This window comes from Salmo salar, chromosome ssa07, assembly GCF_905237065.1.
Source record: "Salmo salar chromosome ssa07, Ssal_v3.1, whole genome shotgun sequence".
NCBI lineage: Eukaryota > Metazoa > Chordata > Actinopteri > Salmoniformes > Salmonidae > Salmo > Salmo salar.
This window is the reverse complement of record NC_059448.1, coordinates 918,408-930,000: the sequence shown is the minus strand read 5'-3', so window position 1 is coordinate 930,000 and position 11,593 is coordinate 918,408. Positions and strand designations below refer to the sequence as shown.

The following is an 11,593-nucleotide window of genomic DNA, read 5'->3' as shown; positions in this document are numbered from 1 at the left end:
ACAGGTACAAACACATCACATGACACAGGTACAAACACATCACATGACACAGGTACAGACACATCACATGACACAGGTACAAACACATCACATGACACAGGTACAAACACATCACATGACACAGGTACAAACACATCACATGACACAGGTACAGACACATCACATGACACAGGTACAAACACATCACATGACACAGGTACAAACACATCACATGACACAGGTACAGACACATCACATGACACAGGTACAAACACATCACATGACACAGGTACAAACACATCACATGACACAGGTACAAACACATCACATGACACAGGTACAAACACATCACATGACACAGGTACAAACACATCACATGACACAGGTACAAACACATCACATGACACAGGTACAAACACATCGCATGACACATATATATATATGTAATGTTTCTATTATATATATATATATATGTAATGTTTCTATTATATATATATATATGTAATGTTTCTATTATATATTTATATATATATGTAATGTTTCTATTATATATATATATATAATGTTTCTATTATATATATATGTAATGTTTCTATTATATATATATATATATATATATATATGTAATGTTTCTATTATATATATATATATATATATATATATATATATGTAATGTTTCTATTATATATATATATATATATGTAATGTTTCTATTATATATATATATATATATGTAATTCCTGCAAATCTGATTTCCAAGTTTATTCAAACATCATCACATCCGTTTGGCCCAGTGGGTATGTTGCATTTAATGTGTGTGTGTGTGTGTGTGTGTGTGTGGTGTGTGTGTGTGTGTGTGTGTGTGTGTGTGTGTGTGTGTGTGTGTGTGTGTGTGTGTGTGTGTGTGTGTGTGTGTGTGTGTGTGTGTGGTGTGTGTGTGTGTGTGTGTGTGTGTGTGTGTGTGTGTGTGTGTGTGTGTGTGTGTGGTGTGTGTGTGTGTGTGTGTGTGTGTGTGTGGTGTGTGTGTGTGTGTGTGTGTGTGTGTGTGTGTGTGTGTGTGTGTGTGTGTGTGTGTGTGTGTGTGTGTGTGTGTGTGTGTATAGGCCCTGGTCTCTGTGAGGCTGCGGAGGACAGCTGGTCGGGAGAAGAGTGTGATGTCATCAACAGCAGTCTGGTTCCTGGGTCTCTGGTCTGGGCTCAACAGATTGGATATCCTTGGTACAACACACACACACACACACTGAACACTACACACTACACTACACACACACTGAACACTACACACTGCACACTATCTACACACACACTGAACACTATCTACACACACACTGAACACTACACACACTACACACACATACTGATCACTATCTACACACACACACACACACTGAACACTATCCACACACTACACACATACTGAACACTATCCACACACAATACACACACATTCAAAGACACCCCTTCAGATTAGTGTATTCGGCTATTTCAGCCACACCCGTTGCTAACAAATGTATAAAAACGAGCACACAGCCATGCAATCTCCATAGACAAACATTGGCAGTAGAATGGCCTGTACTGAAGAGATCAGTGACTTTCAATGTGCCACCGTCATAGGATGCCACCTTTCCAACAAGTCAGTTTGTCAAATTTCTGCCCTGCTAGAGCTGCCCCCGGGTCAACTGTAAGAGCTTTTATTGTGAAGTGGAAACGTCTAGGAGCAACAACGGCTCAGCAGCGAAGTGGTAGGCCACACAATCTCACAGAACGGGACCGCAGAGTGCTGTAGAGCGTAAAAATCATCTGTCCTTGGTTGCAACCCTCACTACCGAGTTCCAAACTGCCTCTGGAAGCAACGTCAGCACAATAACTGTTTGTCGGGAGCTTCATGAAATGGATTTTCAAGCCTTACGTCGCCATACGCAATGCCAAGCGTCGGCTGGAGTGGTGTAAATCTCGCCGCCATTGGACTCTGGAGCAGTGGAAACGTGTTCTCTGGAGTGATGAATCACGCTTCACCATCTGGCAGTCCGACGGACGAATCTGGGTTTGGTGGATGCCAGGACAACGCTACCTGCCCCAATTTATAGTGCCAACTGTAAAGTTTGGTGGAGGAGGAATAATGGTCTGGGGCTGTTTTTCATGGTTCGGGCCCCTTAGTTCCAGTGAAGGGAAATCTATAGCATACAAACATTCTAGACGAGTTTGGAGAAGGCCCTTTCCTGTTTCAGCATGACAATGCCCCCGTGCACAAAACGAGGTCCATACAGAAATGGTTTTTTGAGATCGGTGTGGAAGAACTTGACTGGCCCGCACAGAGCCTTGATCTCAACCTCATCTAACACCTTTGGGATGAATTGGAACGCCGACTGCGAGCCAGGCCTAATCGCCCAACATCAGTGCCCCGACCTCACTAAGAGTGTAGGGGGGACCAACTTCATATTAATGGCCATGATTTTGGAATGAGATGTTGGACGAGCAGGTGTCCACATTGTGTGCAATACCATCATATTCCCAGTGTAATATATTTTAGACAAAACCCTTATTAGCCGCAAGGTGTTAATGCAGAATTCTGTGTTTTTAATGCAGGGGGAAAAAATATATAAAAACGCATCAGAAATACCTTGCTACGTTTTGAAAACGCAGATCTAAAAATGCTTCTTATTGTCATTTGTGCTCGGCTACAGATTAATTTTGTGCTTTTGGTTGCATTTCTCCACTCGGATGAGAAATCTTTGCTCATTGTCAGACCAATAAAATTCCTTAATTCTCAAATGGATATTCTATCAGCAGACAGAACTCTGACGTTTAGCTACTTTTCTCATGTACTTTTCTCTGGTAAAATGAACTTAAAGCAAAACATTACAAATATGATGGCTACATTCTTTCTATGCTAAACATTAGAAATATGATGGCTACATTCCTTCTATGCTAAACATTAGAAATATGATGGCTACATTCCTTCTATGCTAAACATTAGAAATATGATGGCTACATTCCTTCTATGCTAAACATTAGAAATATGATGGCTACATTCTTTCTATGCTAAACATTAGAAATATGATGGCTACATTCCTTCTATGCTAAACATTAGAAATATGATGGCTACATTCCTTCTATTCTAAACATTAGAAATATGATGGCTACATTCCTTCTATGCTAAACATTAGAAATATGATGGCTACATTCCTTCTATGCTAAACATTAGAAATATGATGGCTACATTCCTTCTATTCTAAACATTAGAAATATGATGGCTACATTCCTTCTATGCTAAACATTAGAAATATGATGGCTACATTCCTTCTATTCTAAACATTAGAAATATGATGGCTACATTCCTTCTATTCTAAACATTAGAAATATGATGGCTACATTCTTTCTATGCTAAACATTAGAAATATGATGGCTACATTCCTTCTATGCTAAACATTAGAAATATGATGGCTACATTCCTTCTATGCTAAACATTAGAAATATGATGGCTACATTCCTTCTATGCTAAACATTAGAAATATGATGGCTACATTCCTTCTATTCTAAACATTAGAAATATGATGGCTACATTCCTTCTATGCTAAACATTAGAAATATGATGGCTACATTCCTTCTATGCTAAACATTAGAAATATGATGGCTACATTCCTTCTATTCTAAACATTAGAAATATGATGGCTACATTCCTTCTATGCTAAACATTAGAAATATGATGGCTACATTCCTTCTATGCTAAACATTAGAAATATGATGGCTACATTCCTTCTATTCTAAACATTAGAAATATGATGGCTACATTCCTTCTATTCTAAACATTAGAAATATGATGGCTACATTCTTTCTATGCTAAACATTAGAAATATGATGGCTACATTCCTTCTATGCTAAACATTAGAAATATGATGGCTACATTCTTTCTATTCTAAACATTAGAAATATGATGGCCATGCATGATTTTTATTTTTTTAAATACCTTGCTTTCTTGTTGTAAGCTCATTTACATTTAAATGTGTCAACATTTTTGTGGCTTCTAGCCAAACAGCCACGTCTGTTGTCATCTGATGAACATGAAGCTATTTTTGGTGAAAGTGGTGCAGTGATGTATTTTCTGTGAAGGAAAATTACAGCTGCACGTCCCTGATCACTCCATTGAATCAAAACAACACTGTTGACTTCGATATAAAATGGAGGATGAAATGGTTTTAAAACACAGATTCTTTGATGGTCTGTCTGTCTGCCTTTTTGAAAATGCTGATTTCTGGAAGCTAATGCAACACCTGGCCTCAATTTAGAATGAATGGACAAACTAGAAAAGTCTATATAACATGACACTGCTGTATAACCACTGTGCTGTCCTCCATTGTAATATGGAGCACTGATTGTATTGTATTGACAATGTGATTATTGATTCATTGATCCAGGTGGCCAGCGATAGTGGAGAGAGATCCCGACACCAAGACATTCTGCCAGTTCAACAGGAATACTGACCTGTACCCTGTAAGATACACACTGACCTGTACCCTGTAAGATACACACTGACCTGTACCCTGTAAGATAAACACTGACCTGTACCCTGTAAGATACACACTGACCTGTACCCTGTAAGATACATGCTGACCTGTACCCTGTAAGATACACGCTGACCTGTACCCTGTAAGATACACGCTGACCTGTACCCTGTAAGATACACGCTGACCTGTACCCTGTAAGATACACGCTGACCTGTACCCTGTAAGATACACGCTGACCTGTACCCTGTAAGATACACACTGACCTGTACCCTGTAAGATACACGCTGACCTGTACCCTGTAAGATACACGCTGACCTGTACCCTGTAAGATACACACTGACCTGTACCCTGTAAGATACACACTGACCTGTACCCTGTAAGATACACGCTGACCTGTACCCTGTAAGATACACGCTGACCTGTACCCTGTAAGATACACGCTGACCTGTACCCTGTAAGATACACGCTGACCTGTACCCTGTAAGATACACGCTGACCTGTACCCTGTAAGATACACGCTGACCTGTACCCTGTAAGATACACGCTGACCTGTACCCTGTAAGATACACGCTGACCTGTACCCTGTAAGATACACGCTGACCTGTACCCTGTAAGATACACACTGACCTGTACCCTGTAAGATACACGCTGACCTGTACCCTGTAAGATACACACTGACCTGTACCCTGTAGTAAGATACACACTGACCTGTACCCTGTAAGATACACACTGACCTGTACCCTGTAAGATACACACTGACCTGTACCCTGTAGTAAGATACACACTGACCTGTACCCTGTAAGATACACACTGACCTGTACCCTGTAAGATACACGCTGACCTGTACCCTGTAAGATAAACGCTGACCTGTACCCTGTAAGATACACGCTGACCTGTACCCTGTAAGATACACGCTGACCTGTACCCTGTAAGATACACGCTGACCTGTACCCTGTAAGATACACGCTGACCTGTACCCTGTAAGATACACACTGACCTGTACCCTGTAAGATAAACACTGACCTGTACCCTGTAAGATACACGCTGACCTGTACCCTGTAAGATACACGCTGACCTGTACCCTGTAAGATAAACACTGACCGGTACCCTGTAAGATACACGCTGACCTGTACCCTGTAAGATACACACTGACCTGTACCCTGTAGTAAGATACACACTGACCTGTACCCTGTAAGATACACACTGACCTGTACCCTGTAGTAAGATACACACTGACCTGTACCCTGTAAGATACACACTGACCTGTACCCTGTAAGATACACACTGACCTGTACCCTGTAGTAAGATACACACTGACCTGTACCCTGTAAGATACACACTGACCTGTACCCTGTAAGATACACACTGACCTGTACCCTGTAGTAAGATACACACTGACCTGTACCCTGTAAGATACACACTGACCTGTACCCTGTAGTAAGATACACACTGACCTGTACCCTGTAAGATACACACTGACCTGTACCCTGTAAGATAAACGCTGACCTGTACCCTGTAAGATACACGCTGACCTGTACCCTGTAAGATAAACGCTGACCTGTACCCTGTAAGATACACGCTGACCTGTACCCTGTAAGATACACGCTGACCTGTACCCTGTAAGATACACGCTGACCTGTACCCTGTAAGATACACGCTGACCTGTACCCTGTAAGATACACACTGACCTGTACCCTGTAAGATAAACACTGACCTGTACCCTGTAAGATACACGCTGACCTGTACCCTGTAAGATACACGCTGACCTGTACCCTGTAAGATACACACTGACCTGTACCCTGTAGTAAGATACACACTGACCTGTACCCTGTAAGATACACACTGACCTGTACCCTGTAAGAAACACACTGACCTGTACCCTGTAAGATACACACTGACCTGTAAGATACACACTGACCTGTACCCTGTAAGATACACGCTGACCTGTACCCTGTAAGATACACGCTGACCTGTACCCTGTAAGATACACGCTGACCTGTACCCTGTAAGATACACGCTGACCTGTACCCTGTAAGATACACACTGACCTGTACCCTGTAAGATACACGCTGACCTGTACCCTGTAAGATACACGCAGACCTGTACCCTGTAAGATACACACTGACCTGTACCCTGTAAGATACACGCTGACCTGTACCCTGTAAGATACACGCTGACCTGTACCCTGTAAGATACACACTGACCTGTACCCTGTAAGATAAACACTGACCTGTACCCTGTAAGATACACGCTGACCTGTACCCTGTAAGATACACGCTGACCTGTACCCTGTAAGATACACACTGACCTGTACCCTGTAGTAAGATACACACTGACCTGTACCCTGTAAGATACACACTGACCTGTACCCTGTAGTAAGATACACGCTGACCTGTACCCTGTAAGATACACACTGACCTGTACCCTGTAAGAAACACACTGACCTGTACCCTGTAAGATACACACTGACCTGTAAGATACACACTGACCTGTACCCTGTAAGATACACGCTGACCTGTACCCTGTAAGATACACGCTGACCTGTACCCTGTAAGATACACGCTGACCTGTACCCTGTAAGATACACGCTGACCTGTACCCTGTAAGATACACACTGACCTGTACCCTGTAAGATACACGCTGACCTGTACCCTGTAAGATACACGCAGACCTGTACCCTGTAAGATACACACTGACCTGTACCCTGTAAGATACACGCTGACCTGTACCCTGTAAGATAAACACTGACCTGTACCCTGTAAGATACACGCTGACCTGTACCCTGTAAGATACACACTGACCTGTACCCTGTAAGATACACACTGACCTGTACCCTGTAAGATAAACACTGACCTGTACCCTGTAAGATACACGCTGACCTGTACCCTGTAAGATACACGCTGACCTGTACCCTGTAAGATAAACACTGACCTGTACCCTGTAAGATACACACTGACCTGTACCCTGTAAGATACACACTGACCTGTACCCTGTAAGATACACGCTGACCTGTACCCTGTAAGATACACGCTGACCTGTACCCTGTAAGATACACGCTGACCTGTACCCTGTAAGATCCTATTATAAATGACTGAATGAAAACACTGGGGTAGTGTCTTTCATGTGAACATTTCAGTTTGTGTGTAATGTGTGTGTGTGTGTGTGTGTGTGTGTGTGTGTGTGTGTGTGTGTGTGTGTGTGTGTGTGTGTGTGTGTGTGTGTGTGTGTGTGTGTGTGTGTGTGTGTGTGTTAGTGCAGGTACCATGTAACCTACCTGGGGGAACCAGCCAGCAGAGCCTGGGTGTGTCGGTCTAAAGTCAGAAATTACACAGAACTCACTGAGGATGCCGCCATCACGGTTAGTCTTCTGGAAAAGGGCAGGGAATTTAACCCTGGTTGTCTGTGCCACTCAAAACTGTGTTTGCCCACTGAGCTAGTGTTGAGTTCAGTTGAGACTGTGTTAGCACACTGAGCTAGTGTTGAGTTCAGTTGAGACTGTGTTAGCACACTGAGCTAGTGTTGAGTTCAGTTGAGACTGTGTTAGCACACTGAGCTAGTGTTGAGTTCAGTTGAGACTGTGTTAGCACACTGAGCTAGTGTTGAGTTCAGTTGAGACTGTGTTAGCACACTGAGCTAGTGTTGAGTTCAGTTGAGACTGTGTTAGCACACTGAGCTAGTGTTGAGTTCAGTTGAGACTGTGTTAGCACACTGAGCTAGTGTTGAGTTCAGTTGAGACTGTGTTAGCACACTGAGCTAGTGTTGAGTTCAGTTGAGACTGTGTTAGCACACTGAGCTAGTGTTGAGTTCAGTTGAGACTGTGTTAGCACACTGAGCTAGTGTTGAGTTCAGTTGAGACTGTGTTAGCACACTGAGCTAGTGTTGAGTTCAGTTGAGACTGTTAGCCCACTGAGCTAGTGTTGAGTTCAGTTAGCCCACTGAGCTAGTGTTGAGTTCAGTTAGCGCACTGAGCTAGTGTTGAGTTCAGTTGAGACTGTTAGCCCATTGAGCTAGTGTTGAGACTGTGTTAGCACACTGAGCTAGTGTTGAGTTCAGTTGAGACTGTGTTAGCACACTGAGCTAGTGTTGAGTTCAGTTAGCCCACTGAGCTAGTGTTGAGTTCAGTTAGCGCACTGAGCTAGTGTTGAGTTCAGTTGAGACTGTTAGCCCATTGAGCTAGTGTTGAGACTGTGTTAGCACACTGAGCTAGTGTTGAGTTCAGTTGAGACTGTGTTAGCACACTGAGCTAGTGTTGAGTTCAGTTGAGACTGTTAGCCCACTGAGCTAGTGTTGAGTTCAGTTAGCCCACTGAGCTAGTGTTGAGTTCAGTTAGCGCACTGAGCTAGTGTTGAGTTCAGTTGAGACTGTTAGCCCATTGAGCTAGTGTTGAGACTGTGTTAGCACACTGAGCTAGTGTTGAGACTGTTAGCACACTGAGCTAGTGTTGAGACTGTGTTAGCCCACTGAGCTGGTGTTGAGACTGTTAGCACACTGAGCTAGTGTTGAGACTGTGTTAGCCCACTGAGCTAGTGTTGAGACTGTTAGCACACTGAGCTAGTGTTGAGACTGTTAGCCCACTGAGCTGGTGTTGAGTTCAGTTGATTTGCCCTCTTCTGTCTCATCTGTTAGCGTTCGAACAGTTCATAAAAACCAATTGCTTGGTACCTGTTATGGTTTTGGGGTTACAGTTTGGTTTCGGGAAAATTAAATATCAACAGTTACTGTAGTTACATTTTGTTTATTTAATAAAATACGTGTTGTTGGTATTCCTGGTTCCGTGTATGATCGGGAGTCATGTAATGAGAAAACGGTATTCCTGATTCCGTGTATGATCGGGAGTCATGTAATGAGAAAACGTTATTCCTGATTCCGTGTATGATCGGGAGTCATGTAATGAGAAAACGGTATTCCTGATTCCGTGTATGATCGGGAGTCATGTAATGCCTGGTGAGAGCACTAATCAGGGATCATGACACTTTGGATTTACTGAAATGAAAGCACACGATTACTAATCAACAACAACACTAGAATTAAATACATTATGCATTTATAACCTCAGACATTGTATAGGTCTGTTTAAAACCTCAGATATTGTATAGGTCTGTTTAAAACCTCAGATATTGTATAGGCCTGTTTAAAACCTCAGATATTGTATAGGCCTGTTTAAAACCTCAGACATTGTATAGGTCTGTTTAAAACCTCAGACATTGTATAGGCCTGTTTAAAACCTCAGACATTGTATAGGCCTGTTTAAAACCTCAGATATTGTATAGGCCTGTTTAAAACCTCAGACATTGTATAGGTCTGTTTAAAACCTCAGACATTGTATAGGCCTGTTTAAAACCTCAGATATTGTATAGGTCTGTTTAAAACCTCAGACATTGTATAGGCCTGTTTAAAACCTCAGACATTGTATAGGTCTGTTTAAAACCTCAGATATTGTATAGGCCTGTTTAAAACCTCAGACATTGTATAGGTCTGTTTAAAACCTCAGACATTGTATAGGCCTGTTTAAAACCTCAGATATTGTATAGGCCTGTTTATAACCTCAGATATTGTATAGGTCTGTTTAAAACCTCAGATATTGTATAGGCCTGTTTAAAACCTCAGATATTGTATAGGTCTGTTTAAAACCTCAGATATTGTATAGGCCTGTTTAAAACCTCAGATATTGTATAGGTCTGTTTATAACCTCAGATATTGTATAGGTCTGTTTAAAACCTCAGACATTGTATAGGCCTGTTTAAAACCTCAGACATTGTATAGGCCTGTTTAAAACCTCAGACATTGTATAGGCCTGTTTAAAACCTCAGACATTGTATAGGCCTGTTTATAACCTCAGACATTGTATAGGCCTGTTTAAAACCTCAGATATTGTATAGGTCTGTTTAAAACCTCAGATATTGTATAGGCCTGTTTAAAACCTCAGATATTGTATAGGCCTGTTTAAAACCTCAGATATTGTATAGGCCTGTTTAAAACCTCAGACATTGTATAGGCCTGTTTAAAACCTCAGACATTGTATAGGTCTGTTTAAAACCTCAGACATTGTATAGGTCTGTTTAAAACCTCAGATATTGTATAGGCCTGTTTAAAACCTCAGACATTGTATAGGTCTGTTTAAAACCTCAGATATTGTATAGGCCTGTTTAAAACCTCAGACATTGTATAGGTCTGTTTAAAACCTCAGACATTGTATAGGTCTGTTTAAAACCTCAGATATTGTATAGGCCTGTTTATAACCTCAGATATTGTATAGGTCTGTTTAAAACCTCAGATATTGTATAGGCCTGTTTAAAACCTCAGATATTGTATAGGCCTGTTTAAAACCTCAGATATTGTATAGGCCTGTTTAAAACCTCAGATATTGTATAGGTCTGTGCTATAATGTTTTCTTACAAAGACAAAAAGATGTGCACTTGTGTGACTTTCAAAAAAAGGGAACGTGTCTGTAGCACGATAATTCTCATCTCCCACTCCGGGATGATGTGATTGGCTGTCACTCTTAAGTAACTCTGTAGCCCAAGAGGTCCATCCATCTGTAGGAAGTGCAACACAGGGTCATTGGCCAATTCATCGACAACTTCAGATTTAGCTTGAGTATATAAAGCAGGTACTACCTGTTTGTTTAAATGAGTGCGAGAGGGGACGAAGTTCGGAACGTGGCTCAAGCACTGAGAAATGGGCGCATATACGCGGCTATAAACATACCTATCACTAGTCAGGTCTTTGTCCCGTTCAGAATCAGCTGCCAAGGAGAGAAGAAGTTGTGTTGTTGTTTTGCTTTCCCTCTTGCTCCGGTGGTAGGAATACTGGGGTGAGAGAGATACAGTTGAAGTCAGAAGTTTACATCCACTTAGGTTGGAGTCATTAAAACTCGATTTTTCAACCACTCCACAAATTTCTTGTTAAAAAAACTATAGTTTTGGCAAGACAGTTAGGACATCTACTTTGTGCATGACACAAGTCATTTTTCTAACAATTGTTTACAGACAGATTATTTCACTTATAATTCACTGTATCACAATTCCAGTGGGTCAGAAGTTTACATACACTAAGTTGACTGTGCCTTTAAACAGCTTGGAAAATTCCAGAAAATGATGTCAGGGCTT

General features: G+C 41.6%; 1 protein-coding gene across 12 annotated transcripts in view; it reads left to right on the top strand.

Moving 5' to 3' along the window:
- Nucleotides 1–11,593, top strand: part of LOC106592207 (zinc finger CW-type PWWP domain protein 1) — a 57,561-nt gene that overhangs the window by 22,584 nt on the left and 23,384 nt on the right. For 10 of the 12 annotated variants that reach the window (XM_045721382.1, XM_045721381.1, XM_045721380.1 and 7 more), the window contains 3 exons: nucleotides 1,083–1,197; nucleotides 4,395–4,470; nucleotides 7,738–7,842. In XM_045721382.1, the coding sequence (XP_045577338.1) occupies nucleotides 1,083–1,197; nucleotides 4,395–4,470; nucleotides 7,738–7,842 (296 nt within the window). The remainder of the gene's footprint in view (nucleotides 1–1,082; nucleotides 1,198–4,394; nucleotides 4,471–7,737; nucleotides 7,843–11,593) is intronic. The other 2 variants (XM_045721389.1, XM_045721387.1) reach the window with 1 other exon arrangement.